Raw genomic sequence first — 25,000 nt, forward strand, 5'->3', positions numbered from 1 at the left:
CTGAGAGAGAGAGAGAGAGAGGTTAAAAATAATAATTTCTAATATGATTAACAAAAAGAACAAGGTGTGTGTGTGTGTGTGTGTGTGTGTGTGTGTGTCTCAAAAAATAAAAAAATATATAAATAAATAAATATTTTATCAACACAATCTAATAATTACTTGGTTGCTTTTAATCCACTCTGCCCTAAACCAGGCCACTTAATCCATTCATGTGTCCACTTCCATCCTGTCCTGTCACATTCATGTCCAGTCCTGTCCCACCCCATCCTGTCACATTCATGTGTCCACTTCCATCCAGTCCTGTCCCACCCCATCCTGTCCAATCCCTTCTATCCAGTTTTGTTATACAAGTTTTTACCCATCATATCTGTTCTGATCAGTCATCCAAGTCGTGTCCCATCAGTCTCATCGCATTTTACCATTACATCTGTTCATCACCCAACAGAAAAATATGAGGAAAGTGTGTGTAAAGGTAAGCTCTTTAGTGGTGTGCGCGAGTGTGTGTGTGTGTGTGTGTGTGTGTGTGTGTGTGTGTGTGTCCATCAGAGCGGAACACGACTCTGGCCCTAGGTTCAGGTTACAGCGCTGTTCCTGGTCCCTGACCCACAACTGATAGCAACGAGTCACGCTTTTCTCTGGCCTGAATCCTGCTTCCTCCCAGATAATTACACACTCAAGACAGAAAACTTCACATTCATTCCGAGAGACTGCTCAAGACAGACGAGGAGGAGGAGGAGAAAGAGGTGGAGGAAGAGGTCAACCCCGACATCTGTACAGTCTGCAACTCGTTTCAGCTCAAAAGAATTACGGAGTGAAAAACGCGAGACGTGCACCTCGTCCACTTGCAGGACAGCGAGATCTCTTTTACGTCTCCAACCTCCACCGGATGAGACCTCTGGATATTGGTCTCATCCGATTTTCCTTCAATTCCCGAGACGCAGCACATATATTCAATATCGGTTTAAAACTGAAATCACATGGTTTTAGTATTATGTTTATTTTTTATTTAGAATTTCTGTTTTTTTTCTCCTGCTTGTTCCTATCTATTCTCTATTCTGGGTCTCTCGGAACGGTACGGCATGTGTACCATGTGAAAAACGCACGCAGCAGGGAATCATTTGGGAAAGGCGTGGCAGGGGACGTTATCGTGCACACGCAGGAAGATAAGCGATCAGTGGTTCCTTCTCGTTTCTTTAATTGCACTTCCTCATTTCCTTTCCCTGCATCATTTCCCCGTGTCTGGACTCCTCCCTTAGAACAGGCAGAGGGGGGCTGAGGGAAATGCTGCTGAAGTTTTTGGCTGCTGACACCTCCCCTATACATATACCCCCATACATACCCCCCCATACATACCTCCCATACATACCCAACCTATACATACCCCACCATACATATCCCCCATACATACCAACCTATACATACCCCCATACATACCCCGCCATACATACCCAACCTATACATACCCAACCTATACATACCCCGCCATACATACCCAACCTATACATACCCCCATACATACCCAACCTATACATACCCCACCATACATATCCCCGCCATACATACCAACCTATACATACCCCGCCATACATACCAACCTATACATACCCCACCATACATATCCCCCATACATACCAACCTATACATACCCCGCCATACATACCCAACCTATACATACCCAACCTATACATACCCCCATACATACCAACCTATACATACCCCCATACATACCAACCTATACATACCCAACCTATACATACACTCTATACACACACACTTACACATACACTTATATATACACTTATATACACACACCCTTACATACACTCTATACACACACACCCTTATATATATACACTCTATACACACACACTTATATATACACTCTATACACACACCCTTATATATACACACACACCCTTACATATACACTCTATACACACACCCTTATATATACACTCTATACACATACACTCTATACACACACCCTTATATATACACTTATATACACACACCCTTATATATACACTCTATACACACACACTTATATATATAATCTATAAACACACACCCTTACATATACACTCTATACACACACACCCTTACATATACACTTATATATATAATCTATACACACACCCTTATATATACACTCTATACACACACACTTACACATACACTTATATATACACACACACCCTTATATATACACTTATATATATAATTTATACACACACACCCTTACACATACCCCACACATACCCTTACACATACACTCTATACACACACCCTTACATATACACTTATATACACACACACCCTTATATATACACTCTATACACACACCCTTATATATACACTTATATATATAATCTATAAACACACACCCTTACACATACACTTATATACACACACCCTTACACATACACTCTATACACACACCCTTATATATACACTCTATACACACACACCCTTATATATATACACTTATACACACACACTTACACATACACTCTATACACACACCCTTACATACACTCTATATACACACACTTATATATATACACTTATACACACACACTTATATATATAATCTATAAACACACACCCTTACATACACTCTATACACACATACCCTTATATATATACACTTATATATATACACACACCCTTATATATATACACTATATATACACACACTTATATATACACTCTATACACACACACCCTTATATATATACACTTATACACACATACCCCTTACACATACCCCCACACATACCCCTTACACATACCTCTATACACACATACCCCTTACACATACCTCTATACACACACACACACCCTTACACATACACTATATACACACATACCCTTATATATACACTCTATAAACACACACTTATATATATACACTTATACACACATACCCTTATATATACACTTATACACACACACCCTTATATATATACACTCTATACACACACACCCTTACATATACACTTATACACACACCCTTATATATATACACTTATACACACACACTTACATATACACTTATATATACACACACCCTTATATATACACTTATATATATATAATTTATATACACACACACTTACATATACACTTATATATACACACACCTTACACATACACTTATATACACACACACTTACATATACACTTATATATATACACACACTTATATATATATACACTTATATATATACACTTATATATACACTCTATACACACACCCTTACATATACACTTATACACACACACTTATATATACACTCTATACACACACACCCTTATATATACACTCTATACACACACATACCCTTATATATACACTCTATAAACACACACTTATATATATATACACTTATACACACACCCTTACACATACACTCTATACACACACTTACATATACACTATATACACACACTTACATACACTCTATATACACACACACTTACATACACTCTATACACACACACTTTATATATATACACTCTATAAACACATACCCTTACACATATACTCTATACACACACTTATACATACACTTATATATACACTTATATATATATACACTTATATATATATAATTTATACACACATATACTTATATATATATAATTTATACACACACTTACATATATACACTTATACACACACCTTACATATATAATTTATACACACACACCCTTATATATATACACTTATACACACATACCCTTATATATACACTTATATATACACACTTATATATATATATATATATATACACACACATCCTTACATATACACTTATATATATATTTATACACACACTTATATATACACTATATATACACACACTTATACATACACACTTATATACACACACTTACATATACACTCTATACACACACACTACTTATATATATATATACACTCTATAAACACATACCCTTACACATATACTCTATACACATATACCCTTACATATATACACACACTTATACATACACTTATATATATATATACATATACACTTATATATATAATCTATAAACACACACCCTTATATATACACTTATACACACATACCCCTTACACATACACTTATACACACACACTTATATATACCTCTATACACACATACCCCTTACACATACCCTTATATATATACACACACTTATATATATAATCTATACACACATACTTACATATACACTTATATATATATATACACACACTTACACATACACTTATACACACACATCCTTACACATACACTCTATACACACACCTTATATATACACTATATACACACACACCCTTATATATATACACTTATACACACACTTACACATACACTCTATACACACACCCTTACATATACACTCTATACACACATACCCTTACACATACCTCTATACACATATACTTATATATACACACACACTTATACATACACTTATATATATACACACACACCCTTACACATACACTATATACACACACTTACATACACTCTATATACACACACACTTACATACACTCTATATACACACACTTACATATACACTATATATACACACACACCTTACATATACACTTATACACATATACTTATATATATATTTATATATATATATATACACTTATATATACATATATATACACTTATATATACATATACACTTATATACACACACTTACACATACACTCTATATACACACACCCTTATATATACACTTATATATATACACACACCCTTACATACACTCTATACACATATATATATACATATATATACACTTATATATATATATATATATATACACTCTATATACACACACCCTTACACATATACTCTATACACACATACTTATATATACCTCTATACACACACACACACTACTTATATATATATAATTTATATATATACATATATACACTTATATATATAATTTATATACACACATACCCTTATATATATATAATTATATATATACATATATATACACTTATATATACACTATATACACACACTTACATATACACTCTATACACACACTTACATATATAATTTATACACATATATATACACTATATACACACACCCTTACACATACACTATATACACACACCCTTATACATACACTTATACACACACTTATATATATAATCTATAAACACACACCCTTATACATATACACTTATACACACATATACTTATATATATACACTCTATACACACACACCCTTATACATATACACTCTATAAACACATACCCTTACACATACCCTTACATATACACTATATATACACACACTTATACATACACTTATACATACACTTATATATATATATATACATATACACTTATACATACACTCTATACACACACTTATATATATACACACTTATATATATATAATTTATACACACATATACCCTTATATATATACTTATATATACACTTATACATACACTTATATATACATTTATATATATATAATTTATATATATATAATTTATATACATATATACACTTATACATACACTCTATACACACACACTTACATATATACACTTATACACACACATACACTTATATATACACTTATATACACACATACCTTATATATATACATTTATACACACATATATATACACTTATACACATATACTTATATATACACACATACTTACATATACTCTATACACATACCCTTACACATATACACTTATATATACATATATACTTATATATATACACTTATACACACATACTTACATATACTCTATACACACATACTTACATATACACTTATACATACACTCTATATACACACACCCTTACATACACTCTATATACACACACCTTACATACACTCTATACACACATACCCCTTACACATACACTTATATATACACTTATACACATACACTCTATACACATACACTTATACATACACTTATATATAATTTATATATACATTTATACACACACACTTATATATATACTTATATATACACTATATACACACACACTTATATATATATATATACACACTTATATATACATTATATATACACTTATATATATATATACACTTATATATATACTTATATATATATTTATATATACACACTTATATATACACTTATATACACACACACTTATATATACACTATATATACACACACCCTTACATATACACTTATACACACATATACTTATATATATAATTTATAAACACATACCCTTACACATATATACACTTATACATATACACTCTATACACATATATACACACACTTATATATACATTATATACACACACTTATATATACACTTATATATACACACTTACATATACCTCTATACACACACCCTTATACATACACTTATATATACACACACTTACATATACACTTATATACACACACCTTACACATACACTCTATACACATACCCTTACACATACACTCTATACACACACTTATATATATACATATATACACACATATACTTATATATATACTTATATATATATTATACACACACCTTATATATAATTTATAAACACACACCCTTATATATACACTTATACACACATACCCTTACACATACACTATATACACACACTATACACACACACACCCTTACATATATAATTTATATACACACACACCTTACATATATACTCTATACACATACCCTTATATATAATTTATAAATATATACTTATATATACACATACACTTATATATATATTTATACACACACTTATACATATACACTTATACACACATCCTTACATATACACTCTATACACACATCCTTATATATACATTATACACACATCCTTACATATACACTCTATACACATATACACACACATCCTTACATATACACTCTATACACACACATCCTTACATATACATTTATACACACATATACACACACACTTATATATATACACTTATACACACACACTTATACATATACACTTATATACACATATACACACACCCTTATATATACATTTATATACACACATACCCCTTACATATATATATACATTTATATACACACACTTTATATATATACATTTATACACACATACCCTTATATATACATTATATATATACATTTATACACACACACTTATATATATACACTATATACACACATACTTACATATACACTTATATACACACACACTTATATATACACTATATATACACACACTTACATATACACTATATATACACACACACCCTTATATATATATACACTTATATATAATTTATATACACACACTTATATATATAATTTATACACACACATCCTTATATATATATACATTTATATATATATTTATACACACACACTTACATATACACTTATATACACACACACCCTTATATATACACTATATACACACACACTTATATACACATATATACACACACACTACTTACATATACACTTATACACACATACCCTTACATATACACTTATACACACACACTCTATACACATACCCTTACATATACTCTATACACATATACACACACCTTATATATAATTTATATACACACATATACTTATATATATAATTTATAAACACACACCCTTATATATATACATATATACACACCCTTACATATACACTTATATACACATATACACACACACACACACCCTTATATATATATACACACACCTTATATATATAATCTATAAACACACACTTACATATATACACACACACATATACACACACACTTATATATAATTTATATATACACACACACTTATACATACACTTATATATACACTTATACATACACTTATATATATAATTTATAAATATATACTTATATATATAATCTATAAACACACACCCTTACATATACATATATACACACATATATATACATTTATACACACATATATATATATACACATATATATACACTTATACACACACATACCCTTATATATACACTTATATACACACATATCCTTATATATACACTCTATACACACACTTACATACACTTATATATATACACTTATACACACACATCCTTATATATACACTTATATATATATACATACCTTATATATATATAATTTATATATATATACACACACTTATATATATACATATATACACACACCCTTATATATACACTATATATACACTTATACACACACACCCTTATACATACACTTATATATACACATATACACACACACACATACACACACACCTTATATATATACACTTATATATATACACACTTACATATACACTTATACACACACACCCTTATACATACACTTATATATAATTTATACACATACCCTTATATATATAATTTATATATATACTTATATATACACTTATATATACACTCTATACACATATATATACACTTATATATATACATATACACACACACTTATATATATACACTTATATATATACTTATATATATACTTATATATACACTATATACACACACTTACATACACTCTATACACATACACTTATATATATACACACCCTTACATATATAATTTATACACACACCCTTATACATATACACTTATACACACATACCCTTATATATATATAATTTATACACACACTTATATATAATTTATACACATACACTTATATATATACATATACACTTATATATATACACTTATATATACACACCCTTACATATACACTTATATATATACTTATATATACACACACACTTACACATACACTTATATACACACACTTACATATACACTTATATACACACACCTTACACATACACTCTATACACATACCCTTACACATACACTCTATACACACACTTATATATATACATTTATACACACATACCCTTATATATATACTTATATATATATTTATACACACACCTTATATATATATTTATACACACACACCTTATATATACACTTATACACACATATCCTTATATATATACACTCTATACACACACACACCCTTACATATATAATTTATATACACACACACCTTACATATATACTCTATACACACACCCTTATATATAATTTATATACATATATACACACACTTATATATACACACACACTTACATATACATTTATACACATACACTTATACATACACTCTATATACACACATCCTTACATATACACTCTATACACACATCCTTATATATACATTTATACACACATCCTTACATATACTCTATACACACATATCCTTATATATACACACACACACTATATACACACACACTTACATATATACACACACTTACACATACACTTATATATATACACTTATATATATACTTATATATACACACCCTTATATATATACTTATATATATAATTTATACACATATATATACACTTATATACACATACACTTATATATACATTATATACACACACTTACATATACACTTATATATACATTTATACACACACTTACACATACACTCTATACACACATACCCTTACATATACATTTATACACATACACTTATACACACATACCCCTTACACATACACTTATACATACACTCTATACACACATACCTTACATATACATTTATATACATATACACTTATATATATAATTTATACACATATACTTACATATACACTCTATACACACACCTTACATATACACTTATATATATACACACACTTACATACACTTATACACATATACACACATATACACACACACATATATATACACTTATACATACACTTATATATACACTTATATATACACTCTATACACACACACATATATATATATAATTTATACACACACATACCCTTACATATACATTTATACACACATACCCTTATATATATACACTTATATATATATTTATACACATACACTTATACATACACTTATATATACACACACTTACATATACACTATATACACACACTTATATATACACTTATACACACATCCTTATATATACACACATCCTTATATATATACTTATATATATAATTTATACACACACTTATATATATATAATTTATATACACACACCTTATATATACACTTATATATACATTTATACACACATATACACACACACCTTACATATACATTTATACACACACTTATATATATACTTATATATACACACACTTATATATACACTTATATATACATTTATATATATATAATTTATATACATATATACACACATCCTTATATATACACTTATACATACACTATATATATATATACACTTATATATACACTCTATATACACACACCCTTATATATAATTTATACACATACACTTATATATATAATTTATATACATATATATATACACTTATACATACACTTATATATATACTTATATATACATTTATACACACATATCCTTATATATATACACATACACTTATATATATATACACACCCTTATATATACACTTATATATATACACACCCTTACATATACCCCCACACATACCTCTCTACACACATACCCTTATACATACACTCTATATACACACACTTATATATATAATTTATATACACACATCCTTATATATACACTATATACACACACACTTACATATACACTTATACACACACATCCTTACATATACATTTATACACACACTTACATATACACTTATATACACACATATCCTTATATATACACTTATATATATACACTTATACACACACACTTACACATACACTTATATATATACTTATATATACACACACTTACACATACACTATATATACACACACACCCTTATATATACATTTATACACACACACACCCTTACATATATACACTATATACACACACCCTTATATATATACACTTATATATACACTTATATACACACACCTTACATATACATTTATACACATATACTTATATATATACACATATATATACACATATACTTATATATACATTTATACACACACACCCTTATATATATACACATATATATATACACTTATATATATACACTCTATAAACACATACCCTTATATATATACACTTATATACACATATATATACACACACACACCCCTTACATACACTCTATACACATATACACACACACACTTATATATACATTTATACACACATATCCTTATATATACACTCTATACACACATATCCTTATATATATACTTATATATACACTTATATACACACACACTTATATATACACTATATACACACACACCCTTACATATAATTTATATACACACACACCCCTTACATACACTATATATACACACACACACTTACATACACTCTATACACATATATATACACACACACCCCTTACACATACACTCGATATACACACATACCCCTTACACATACACTCTATACACACATACCCCTTACACATACCTCTATACACACACCCTTACATATACACTCTATACACACACTTATATATACACACACACCTATGATCCCTTCCCAGTTCACACAAGTTTTCTCCATGATGATCACTAGTGGGCGTGCTCTATCTTTAGTTTTCCAATGCTAGTATGAGATTCGCACAATACAAAACCTGTTTAGAAATCATACATCTTTAGTCTACAAATCAAATTCAACAGAATGCGATTAAATCGATTGATAAAATAAAATGGAAGAAAGACAGGGACTTATCGTATCATAAAAAAAACATGAAACACACACGTCACCCCAGACTTTGACTGTTAGCTTGAACATTGCGTCATTTGCATTGAAGTTAAAGTTGGGTCACGTCGGTTAGCCTGCCTACTTTGCATCCATAAAAATCGCTTTGCCTGCCATCTGGGGAAAAACTGTCAGCTCTGAGGATACTCTGATTCACTCGCATAGAAAACACCAGAGACAAGTCATCAGTCATGATACATTGTGTAAATAAATAAATAAATAAATATATATATATATATATATATATATATATATATATATATATATATATATATATATATATCTTTAAAAATATCGTATTTGGAAAACTAGCAACGATCCGCCCAACCACCATATCCCTCGGGCTCTGCCCCCTGCCACAGCCCTCGATTTACCAGTCTGGCGGTCCACACGAGCTCGCCCTGCTGCAGCCGGTTCTTATAGGTGTCCGAGGCCTCGGAGTGCTCCGGAGACCAGGACGGGGAGCTCACGGCACTACGACTGCTCCATCCAACCTGTGAGAGACGCCGGCACGGGGACCGGAATGAGAACCCGGCACGGGAACCAGGACGGGGGGGTGAGGGGGTGAGAAGGTGAACAGAAACGCACAGCCAAATGATAAATCCAGACCAAAAAAAAAAAAAGAAACGAGCAGGCATATGAAAAAAACAGGCATATACAGGCATTACATAAAATAAATGCAAACGATGGGAGTTAGGAGCTTGGGAAAAATCTGATCACGTTATAAAATATGCAAATCAATGACTCAAGGCAATTATGTTACTAAACCGATCCGGTGACATCTAAATATTCATACACATATATATATAAACTATATGGACAAAATATCAAGCTGTTAGAGGAACCTCCACTCCTCTGGGCAGATGTTCCACTAGATTGTGTACTCATTCAGCCAGTTAGTAAAGTCAAGTAGTGACATAGGTGAGGTGAGGAGCCCTGGGGTGGGCTCAGAGTTCACATTCATCCCAATAGGTTTAAGATTTAGAGCTCTGTACAGGAGATCTTCCACATCTCCGAACCCCTGATAAGCACATTTCCATGTGCAGGGGGTCATTATCCTGCTGGAGCAGGTTTGCGTCTTCTAGTTCAAGTGAACGGAACATTTTTATGCGACCAAATGCATCCAAAGACAATCGTGTGCCTTAAACTTTAACAGTTTGGAGAAGAAGCACATGGCTGGAAAACTTTTGAGTCTATGTATGTATGTACAAATGTCTTTTTAATGAGTAAAGAAATTAACTTACATACATTGATCACATGTGATCATTTGTGATAAAATGACCTAATTGTAAGAGTAGGTGTGAACCTCTGAGGAGAACAAATCGAGGAACATCTAGACATTAACCCCAGGGTCGGACGTGTGGGATCGTCCTGCGTACTGAAGCGTAACTGTAATTTTGTCCCCAGAGTGAAACCCTACATCGGGCTGAGTCACTGTTTCCAGACGTGGCGAGCCGACAGCAGGTCGGCGAAGCAAAATCCGTTCGACGCCACACTCCTCGTTATCGAGTGTCGGCCCGTCTCCATGGCAGCACCGGCGTCTATTTACGTGTTTGCCAAACAGGCGTGATTGTGTCAGCGTGACAGCGCCGTTATGAGCGTGTCCCAGGCCGACGGGATTTTGGCATAGCGCCGTATGGGAAGTTCTTTTTTAGTTCGTTAACAAGACGATCAGGGCACGGCTGGGTAATTATACTCACTAACAATCAGCACTGGGGGTGGGGGGTGGGGGTCTGTTTTAGGGTGGAGTGTATAAATGATTTGAGCTTTTACCGAATAAATAAGTAAATACCAGGACGACTAAACGTCTCAATTGTTTGTTTTTTTGAGGTACAGATTTGTCCCAAGCTGGCAATTTAATACAGAAACATGACACACGCTTGTTTACACATAATGCAATGTAAAACGGGTTAAACTGTGCAAATAAAGAAAAAATAAAAACATAAAATCCATATCTATGCCATGGACTCATCCAAGTTGAGGTGGGACAGGGATTAGTAAGAACACAAAACTCACATTCTGGTTTAATATTAATGCACCAGGCAACACATGTAATATACATTAGTCAGTGTAAAAAAAAGTAAGAAAAAAAAGAAGGAGAGAGAAAAAGAAGGAGTGATGAAAGAGTGCTGAATTGCTGAATAACGGACATGCAAAGCAGAACAGGGCGGGGGTTTCGCTCTCATCATCAACCGTCTTGCTTTTTACATTAAAAACTCCTACCTCGCTTTTAGGCATGAGAATTAAATGCTTATTATGCCTGACTCAGAACTGAAAACAGAAAAGTGGAGCGAGGGATAGAGCCTGTGTTCTCTACATCCTTCTCATCGAGTCATTCAGCACATACCATATACATGTCAGTACTAAAAATAGGGTAAAATGCCATTTCGCACTGGAAGAGTCACATCACTGATCATAATCACTTACATTCAACAGAACTAATTATATGTGGGACATTTTGACTCCGATTCTGCCCAAAACCAGCATGTTTTAGTGCTGTTAGTAGTAAAGTAGAGAAAAACATCACCACATCACAATGAGTTCATGGTTTCCATAAGCTGCTGCTTGAACCTCTAAGTCGGATTAATCTGAGGCACCTGAGTGCGATTACCAGTTTTAACAAAGTTGTTCTCACTGACAGCCACCTAAAGCGAGAACAACGGGTACACCCCAAAATAATGTGAGAACAACCGGTACACCCCAAACTATTGCGAGAACAACCGGTACACCCCAAACTATTGCGAGAACAACCGGTACACCCCAAACTATTGCGAGAACAACCGGTACACCCCAAACTAAAGCGAGAACAACCGGTACACCCCAAACTAAAGCGAGAACAACCGGTACACCCCAAACTAAAGCGAGAACAACCGGTACACCCCAAACTAAAGCGAGAACAACCGGTACACCCCAAACTAAAGCGAGAACAACCGGTACACCCCAAACTAATGCGAACAACCGTACACCCCAAACTAATGCGAGAACAACCGTACACCCCAAACTAATGCGAGAACAACGGTACACCCCAAACTAATGCGAGAACAACCGGTACATCCCAAACTAATGCGAGAACAACGGTGCACCTCCACTCAAAGCGACAACAACCAGTACACCCCCACCTAAAACTACAACAAATGTTACACCCCACCTAAATCAACAACAAGTGGTGCAACAAGAACCGGTACACTCCCATCTAAAGCAACAACAACGGTACACCCCAAACTAAAGCGACAACAACTGGTACACCTCCAACTAAAGCGAGAACAACCGGTACACCCCAAACTAAAGCGAGAACAACCGGTACACCCCAAACTAATGCGACAACAACCGGTACACCTCCACCTAAAGCGACAACAACCGGTACATCCCAAACTAATGCGAGAACAACCGGTGCACCTCCACTCAAAGCGACAACAACCAGTACACCCCACCTAAAACTACAACAAATGTTACACCCCCACCTAAATCAACAACAAGTGGTGCAACAAGAACCGGTACACTCCCATCTAAAGCAACAACAACCTGTACACCCCCACCTAGAATAAACCACGGTCCAGCCAGATCTCTTGCAGGGTGGTAAATGTTACTGAGTGTAGAAAATCATTACAGCCTTTTATGTCTATTACAATTTTAGAACAAATCATGTTTGTGGCAACATCATTTCAAAGTAACATCCAGAAACACCTGGAAAAGAGGTCTTTAGGGGAACAAAAGAAAAGCATTTGTGGTGTTTTTGGGAAATCGCAAATTTGAGACCTGATGATACCTGCTAGTGTGAGTTTTGGGTCAAATAAAAGGCAATTAAATTCTACTTAATTCAAATTTATTTGTTGAGTGCACTGACATTGTCCCAAAGCAACTTCACGGAAATAAGTAGGTAATAAAATCTTAATTTATACATCGTGCCTATAAGTTTGCCCATAATGACTGAGCCAGTGGCGACAGTGGCAGGAAAAAACTCCCTGAAATGGTACGGTATAAGGAACCACACATAGAACATAGAATGTCCAGTCAATAAAGTTTCATCAAATTTTTAAACAAAAGGTTTTAGCATTGGTGTAGTTCCCTGTGTGATAAGAAATGGTTAAGGCATTGGACACTGGACCGGAATGTCACAGGTTTAACTTCCAGCACCAACAATGCTGCCAATGTTGGGCCCTTGGGCAAGGCCCTTAGCGCTCAACTGTTTAGATGGACAGGGCATCTGACAAATGTCAAAAATGTAAATGATCAAGCTGAGCAGAAAAGTGGAGACAAAACAATAACCAAAACAGAGTATTAAATACAACAAAAACATGCCATATGACTGAATTGGGAGCTCATCACATTACACAGCTTTTTCATGAAGTCAAAGTTAAAGCTGGGTTTCTGCAGGTTTCAACAAATTACATTCAAGACGTTTTAAGACCATTAAGAATGAAATTTTAGGCCTATATCACAACATTAAAAAACAAATATGTTGTTAGCAACTGTCCTAAACCGAACCCTAAACAATTTTTTTTTTTAACAAATATCTCAAAAATTGCATTTCCCCTTCGCTGAAAAATAAAATCCATTTTACGTCTGTGGTATAATCCGAGAGACATTCACGTGAATAACAAAGCTAAATGGCTGTTGTGTGTAGGTCGCTTTTGTAGTAGTAATTAAATTAAATTTGGACTAAAGAAAGAAAACACAACACCACAGAAACTAACAAACAAAACCATTCTAAAGGAGTATTTCAATAAGCATTAGAGGGAGGGTTACATGGACATCGGAAAATTAAGACTTGTTTAAAATAATTTAAGACGTAGAACAGCGAATTTAAGACTTTTTAAAGCTAAAATTTAGATTTTTTTATTTTATTTTAGACTTTAAAAGACCCTGCAGAAACTATGCAAAGCCCCAAAAGCAAACTAGTCCGAGAATCTGGTACAAATCAACTGGTTAACATTCAACACTATAAGCAGGTGAGAACGCATTTAATAACTAGGGGCTTTAAAAAAAGGTAGATGACGCAAGCAGCGTGCAATAAAATCCGAATTCGCTGCAAAACTCAACCAAGTTTGGTCTCCAAAACAAACTTAAGGCTTCTCTGGACATTACAAAGGAAGTCAGTGAGGGAAAGAATCTCATCTGCACAATAAAACATCTCGAGGCATCGCATAACCCCTAAGCCCAACAAGCACACACTCATAAGAACAGTGCACGTAGCCACAAACACACATACACACACACATACACCCTCCAAACCGGAAATCCCAGTCAGACCCCACAAGAAGTGACCATCCTTCAAAATCTCGCAAGACTGGGAAGGAGCATCCTCCAGAGAAAAGCTGAGAGGGGGAAAGAGGGAGGGATTCACCGTGCTTTTTTATCAAGGACTCGATCGAATAAATTAAAAAAGTTGAATAAAACACCTGAAAACGACAACTTCGACGTCAAATCTTCTCAAAAAAATCAAGCGCGGGGGAGCCGCAGGGTTGCCAGGTCTCATTTTAAAATTTCTAATGGCTTGGCCAGTCCTAAAAAAAAAGAGGAGCACTCAGCATCCTCCCTGTTTTCAAGCTCAGGGGGTGGAAATGGGTTTGTGTCGTGCTTTCCAGCTCGATGAACAGTGATCCGAATTATACACTACCAAAAAAGACTCCTTTATTTTGCCTGAGCATCAAACCCATGGCAGCGGTGCCAATTCCCATCCCCCTACTCTGAGGGGTTATTCAGAGTTATGCACTCCAGAGTAAAAAAGTGAGGATAAGGGGAGGAGTGCAGGGGTGCCGGGTGGCAGAATGGGGGCTTGGGGTGCCTTCAAGCACGAGAGCTAAGGACGGAAAGTGAGAGAAGGAGAAGCAGAGAAGAAAGCACAAAAGAACAGCTAAAGCTTTTTAATTAATATACCCTCCACACTGGTACTAATCATTGCGACTGTGCAAAAGGACTAATTAATGCACAGCTGCAATACTGAATCAGAGACAAAAAAAAATTACAGACTGAGGATTTCAGCTAGACTTACCTGCTTAGCTCGTGGCCTTCCTGGAGAAAACTTCCTCTTAGAGATGGCTGGCTTTCCCATACCAATCTTTGGGGTGAGGGGGAAGAATGCAGCTGGGGGCACTCCAGGGCTGTACCCAGGCATATTCTGGCCATGTGTGGGTGTCTCTCTGGGTGACGCCTCTGTAGAAAAGGGTGACTGGCAAAGCTTGATTGAGCCGTCTGGAGAAAAAGCTGGGGAGCGTTTAAGGCTTGGTACCTTGTCCTCCATGGCAGGAGAGCTGAACCCTGAGAAGCTTAGCTCACTTCCAGGAGTGGTATCCATTGTATCCAGGGTTGGACTGCTCTCTGTACCCTGGAGAACACTCGCCTCCTCGGGCAAAGCCGGCTCAAATGAGACCTCTTCTTCTTCTTCTTCCTCCTCCTTTGCCTCCTGCGGTTGCAACATCTTTGGAAGCTCTGGCTCCTTCTCCAGTCCCCTTACAATGTCCTCGGCTAAACCCGTATCTTGACCTTTTTTCTCAACTGACTCCCCTGGAACTGGAGCACCCAAATTCATAAGCTCCTCCACGACTGGTGGTGAGGAAGGCTCAGAATGGGTTTCTTTGGTAGGTGAAGTGAGTAGGACTTTCGGGGCGTCCGCCATATTTGGTTCCACCTCAGTGTGCTCAGGCTCGGGAATGATCTCTTGCTCCTTCTCCGTGTCCATCGGCGTGATGGCGCCGCTCGAGTCCTCGTCATCTGGGTCCACAACAGCGGCGCAGCACTGAGAAGCAAGCGGAGGCGCTAAAGTAGACGAGCCCTCAGTCAAAGTAACAGTCACCTGGATCTCCTGAGCAGGTTCTACAGCTAGAAAGGGGGGAGAGCGAATCATTTTAATAAAATACATTCTTGATCCCACAGGAAAAAAGTTTTTTTCTTCACATATCCCAGTGATGTGAGGAAACTGGGGTCAGCCGTGTTAGAGTGCCCCTGGAGCAGAGAGAATTAAGGTCCTTGCTCAAGGGCCCCAAGAGTGGCAGCTTGGTGATACCAGGGCTTGAACTCCTGACTATCCAATCAGTAATCAGAGAGCCTTAACCACTGAAATGCTGTAGACAGCCAAGAAAACAGTACTACAAAGATTTGCCCAATTCCTAAATAAATGAAAAATCCAAGAAGGCTTTTAATATTATTAGAGTTCTAAAGCGGTTTTATTTGAACTCCCATCCATTTCACAGTCTGAGATCCTCAGAGTTCAGTTGAAGTGTTCAGGGAAGTGGTTAAGATGTTGGATTTCTGATTGGAAGGTGGTGAGTTTAAATCCCAGCAAAGCAAGGTGCCACTGTTGGGCCTTTTAACGAGGCCCTTAACCAGGGGTGTCCAATCTTTTTCACAAAGGACCGGTGTAGATTTTTATTCCAACCAAGCAAGTCCACACCAAATTCTACCTTTTTAGATCTAATGATTTTCATTTTTAATGACTATCAGGTTAGTTGGATCATTTGGTTGGTTGGAATGAAAACTTTCACCCACACCTGCCCTTTGTGGAAAAGATTGGAAACCACTGACATATATCTCAAGTGCGCCATTGTATATACGATTGTAAGTTGGACTGGATAGGGCCAAACGCTGTAACTGTATTACAAATGTAAGTTGAATATCTCAAATAAAAGGTTCCTCAGAGGCACAATGTCTTAGCTTCCTAAAAGTACTCTAGTGAAAATAGAGTAAAAAATCTAGGTTTTAAGGATCCATACTGTAGATTTAATTCAGGCAGATGGTAAAGCTGAGTAAGGCTTTAGTTTTATATCTTTTTAAAAGTCTATTAGCAAAGACATCTTGTAGTCATGGATACAGCCAAAGCTCAACAGAATACATTTCATCTCCTAGAAAAAACCAGAGGTACTAATCATAAGATTAAGAGATCAACATTTAATGTTTTATAAGATTATCAACAAACCACTTAAGATCATGTCCAAATCCTGATCTTAAAACTCAAGCAAATATTTAGATGGTTAAAAGTCTGGATTATTGAGACACCTGACTTCTCCAGCCAGATGAGGTTCTTTCTCCAAACTGTTACCACAAACTTGGAGGCACACTTGTGGAAAGACATTTTCTTATTCACTTGAACTAGGAGACTTAAACCTGTTCCAGCATAACGATGCTTCTGTGCACAACATCAGTTTCATGAAGATATGCTTTCCATGGGTTGAAGTGAAAGATCTCCTTCTTAGAGTGCCAGTCCTACTGAACATGATGAATGTGAACAATGACTGCAGCCCAGGCCTCCTCACCTACATCAGTACCTGGCTTTACTAACCACAAATCTTCACAAAATCTAATGTAACATCATTCCAGAAGAGTGGAGATTATTATAACAGCAAATAAGGAATAAATGTGGAATGGTACGTTCAAAAAGGAGCTAAAAGTTCTTTCCATAAATAGGAGAACATGTTCAAATCCACTCTTTAAAGAAGGTACATCTGAAAACTCCATTTTGTCCTATAGACTAGAAATAAGAGCTTTCCTGAAAAACACGACTATCGTGTGACCTTCACACTAAAAGGTAGCAGAATTTTGTACAATGCTGCTTCATAAATAGCAGGAGTACAGATCAGGACCAGGATCCCATAGAAACCCAAAGGACAGAAAGACATGAAGATTTGAAACATGAGGCAGAGACGGATCTAGAAACTTACTTGTAGGGGGGCAAGGGGGTGGCATGAGAATTATGAGGGGTGGCAACACTGTTAAAGCATTCTTGTAATGTTCTTGTGGATTCAGGAAATGATATAGACATTCAGTGTATACACTGGGGCACAAATATTGGTCTATAAAAATGAAATAAAGACTGGTGTGTGATTGACTTTACCTGAACCTGGTTTGAGATGGTAAGGTATATTTAACTACTGCTTCTCAAGTTTTAAGACAAACAATGCAGATTATATATAAATACAAAGCCTCAATGTATCAGGTACTGGTTTACTCAAGTCAAAAACAGAACAATTACACAAAAAACACATTAAATCAGCATATCGGCAGATGGTCATGTGACCTCATTAGTCAAAACTTTGGATAATTCTACAAATGCTTAAGTTGAGATGCTACTCATTAATACATGCAAAGATCTCACAATGAACTATAATATATCTAATATACTTGCATGTATATTTATTCGAATGCTTTGAATCGTTAAAAGAGCCGAGTTATTTGATTGTGATCAGGCTGAATCAGGCTGGCGATGCTTTTATTTAGCGTGGCAGTTGCAGAGAACCGCGTCTTATTTAGGAATCCGTGCTAGCGTGGACTGAACTGAGCCCAGAAGAGCAGACTCATCACCCACCTGATGGAGACACTTTTGGTTCTTCAGGAACAGGAAGTGCAGCGATATCGGGTTCCAGCAAAACGGAACCTTCCTCTTCAACAGCCATGAAAGCTCCTGCAACATCAAGAAAAAAAAAAAAAACTCTTGCAGCAGAAAAACTCATGTTGTGACAAATATGCTTATGAGGAAGCCCTGTGGCGCCTACTACGATCATTAAATTCCAATCTCATGACTCCGCGTTTACGACGTTGGCAAAGCGGCCGGGCGGCGTTCCAGGAAACGCGGGGATTTGAATAATGCGCGTTATGTAATATTTTCAGGGCAACGAGAAGATTAATTAAATTCTCAGAGCAGATGTAAAGCAGCACTCGGCTCGAACCGCAAACCGGATATATTCTTAACTCCATTTCACCACTTCTTTACTGAAGAGCTCAAGTGCTTATGTTGTAGCTAATCATAAAACGCTAAAAGCATTAAGCGTGTTAAAATATATTTTATATATAAATATGGTAAATATATACAAGAAATAAAACAAATAAGGTTACAATGATAAAAGGAAATAATCCATGATGCAGCGGAGTTGGTGTTACCACCCAAAAGTTGATTATTCTACTAATTATATATATATATATATATATATATATATATATATATATATATATATAAAAACACATACACACTAGGGTTTATTCACAGTTAAAATTCACAATTTAGTAAGTAACTCAGTTTTGAAGTCACAGTTTGGTACAATTTCAGAATTTGAGGGGGAGGGGGGTATGTGTTTATATTTTTAATACAATTTTAAATAAAATGCCTGCTTGGTTAATAAATATTTTATACAAAATAAAATTGAATAAATTAAACTAATGCAAACTGTTCTACTCATCTCAGCATAATTCAACAGACGTCAAGCACCTCGCATTATGAGCACAGTGTCACTATTATTAATATTAATAAACTTGAGAATATAAACAATGCGGGGGTATAAAAAAGAAACTAGAGTTAGCGCAGTGTCACTGTGGCTACTCGCATCCTCCCGGAAATACGATTTATAGTGTGTTTGCTTTGTGCGAAATCGCTCCTATATTTCTCTTAAATGGAGAAAATCCTAACAATTCCACATATGGAGGGAGTGAATGAATGAAGGATGGAAGGAATGAAGACGTTTGTTAAAGTGTGCTGAAATAAGTAGAAGAGTTACAAAGATCAAATCTTTAGAAAATGTAATATTAAATGTAAAACACACACACACACACACACACACACACACACACACACACACACACTAATATACACATCTGTACTTCCCAAATGTAAACGATTTCATTTCATATTTCCATTTATTTAATTTTTATTTGATTAATTTAATCAATATAATAAAAAGTGTATTGCATACATCTGATTTATTCCATTTTATTTGTACCTATTAAATTTTTTTATAAAACACCAAAAAATCTTTTTGCCATTTTATTTCAAAGTGTAAACTGTTGTTTACAAATGTTAATAATAATAATAATAATAATAATAATAATAAACTGCGTTAAAAAAAACGACAATTTTAAATTTCGCATTTCTGCCCCCAACAGTGTTTCCTGACTATGATCAATCAGACCTTTCCGACCAATCAGACCTTTCCAACAATCAGACCTTTCCGACCAATCAGACCTTTCCGACCAATCAAAATGAAGACTGCATACCGGAATAAATTTCTGGGATATTATTAAATATACACTATTGATTCAAAAGTTTGTGGACACCTGACCATAAGATTGGGGTGTACTCTTTATGAACATTCCACATTTAGCCCCATTTGCACTTGCAATAATCTCCACTCTTCTGGGAAGATGTTTGTGAAGATTCTGTGCTCCTTCAGGCACAAGTGTGTTAGTGAAGTCAGGTAGTGATGTAGGTGGGGTGAGGAAGACTGGGGTTCACATTCATCCCAATAGGTTTAATGAAGCAGGAGAGCTTAATATCTTCAAACGCATGGAAAACATATCTTCATGGAATGAGCTTTGTACATCTTTGTGTCATGCTGGAACAGGTTTGGGTCTCCAAGTTCAAGTGAAACGTTTATTAAATAAATCTGGTGTCCCAACACTTTTGTACAAACATGATGACAGTGACAGCAGACCCAAAAAACAAAACTCATCTCTTACACTCAATTCCTCTTCTCATTCTCCCTGCCATCCGTCTCTCACTGTTTTATGACTAGGACTAACAGTGCAAGCCATCAAAGTCAGGCATCACCATGGCAACATATATCTGCCCGTGCCATACTTGTTAAACCGAGCTGATACGATGCCCACTGGGGCAAAATAACAAACAAAAAAAACCCAGGTTTATAAACAAACACTGGCTGTGCTGTTAGTTCTTAATTTAACTCTGGTACCCAAAGCAGAGCTTCCAGGAAACACAAACGCAGAGAGAAAAACAAACCATCAATCAAAACCAGGCATTTAATACGCTGAGACGCTTTTAAAAAAATCACATCACACGTTAATAAGCACGTGTCTCAGAACGATCGTAGCGGTGTCGAAACATAACACGTGAGCGGATTCCCCGCGAGACGATCCGACAAGTGTTCTAAATAATCATCAATGACGAACATCACAACGTCTCCGGGGTTGACGAGACACGCCACGGCCGAACAGTTCCCAGATTCTACAACTGTGAAGATATAAACATTTCTCTTTTATTTACAATCCACTGCAAGAGAATACACAAAGGAGAGAGTGATTAAGACACAAGTGAGTCAAGTGAGACAATGAGAGAAGAGACATAAGTGAGATATGAGAAAGAAAGAGCATTAGAGGAAAAAAATTAATCAATGAAAAAGAAAGGCAGCGAGTGAGACAATGTGAGAGAGAAGTTAGAGAAAAGAGAAAGACGGTGAAAGTAGCAAATAGAGACGATGTGAGAGAAGAGAGGTTAGTGAAAAGTGAAGAGAGAGAGACAGACAAGATAAAGAGAAATAGGAGACAAAGAAAGGATAGAGAGAGAGAGACACAAAATGAAAGAGACAGGGTAGAAAAAGTGACAGAGCACTTGGGCAGACAGAATAGAGAGAAAGAGATACAGACAGAGAACAAGAGCGAGAGAGAGAGACAGAAAGAGAATTAGACAGCAGGAGACTGACAGTCAAAGAGAGATATTAAAGAGAGGCAAAAAGAAGGACAGCGAGACAGACAGAGGCAAAATGAAAGAGACAGAATAGAGAAAGTAAAAAACAGGATGAGAGCAAGAGAGATTGACAGGAAGAGACAGAATAGAGAGAGACAAAAAGAAACTGTCAGAAAGACAGACGAAGAAAGCTAGGGAGACATGCCAATAAAGCCCACACTGAACTCTAAACTGTGACAGAGGGAGACAGAAGGAGACAGAGGACAGAGGGAGACAGAGGAAGAAAGACGACGAGGTTGTGTGTGTGGGGGGGGGCCTTCTGGGATTTCAACTTTGATCTCAGGACAGCAACACGGCATATTCGCAAAATTCAGCGAGATGAGACGAACTTCGTCATCTCGCTAGTCCCTTTTTTCAGCCGAGTCAGGATGAGACCTGAGGACTCCATGCGTGTGAAGGTGACCAGGCGTGTAACCATGACCAGGCGTGCAGCCTGAAACGTCTGGGAATTTCCTCACAGCGCATCATATTACTGCAGAGTGGAGACGTGAGCTCCAGCTTCAAATTACAGCCGAAGCCATCGATATGTCCTCTTCTAAAGTCCTATTTTTCTTCTACTGAACATCGAGAACTTTTTATCCATATACTGTTAAGTATATTCTAGTGGAACATCGAGAAGTTCCTGAACATCCAGTTCCTGCATTACAGCAGCTATAAACACACTTTCCATTAGAAGCTTCTGCAAAGAAACCTCTGTAGTTGACTGAATAAACCACTCGGCCCTGAAGAGAACTCTGGGGACAAACACAGAACATGATCAACATTCATTTCTGT

General features: G+C 35.3%; 1 protein-coding gene across 12 annotated transcripts in view; it reads right to left on the bottom strand.

Moving 5' to 3' along the window:
• Positions 1-25,000, bottom strand: part of kmt2ca (lysine (K)-specific methyltransferase 2Ca) — a 184,460-nt gene that overhangs the window by 69,127 nt on the left and 90,333 nt on the right. For 10 of the 12 annotated variants that reach the window (XM_046846381.1, XM_046846387.1, XM_046846385.1 and 7 more), the window contains exons 13-15: positions 21,062-21,157; positions 17,756-18,582; positions 12,138-12,257 (exon numbers count right to left, since the gene is read on the bottom strand). In XM_046846381.1, the coding sequence (XP_046702337.1) occupies positions 12,138-12,257; positions 17,756-18,582; positions 21,062-21,157 (1,043 nt within the window). The remainder of the gene's footprint in view (positions 1-12,137; positions 12,258-17,755; positions 18,583-21,061; positions 21,158-25,000) is intronic. The other 2 variants (XM_046846386.1, XM_046846391.1) reach the window with 1 other exon arrangement.

The sequence above is a fragment of the Silurus meridionalis genome, chromosome 4, assembly GCF_014805685.1.
Source record: "Silurus meridionalis isolate SWU-2019-XX chromosome 4, ASM1480568v1, whole genome shotgun sequence".
NCBI classification, from domain to species: domain Eukaryota; kingdom Metazoa; phylum Chordata; class Actinopteri; order Siluriformes; family Siluridae; genus Silurus; species Silurus meridionalis.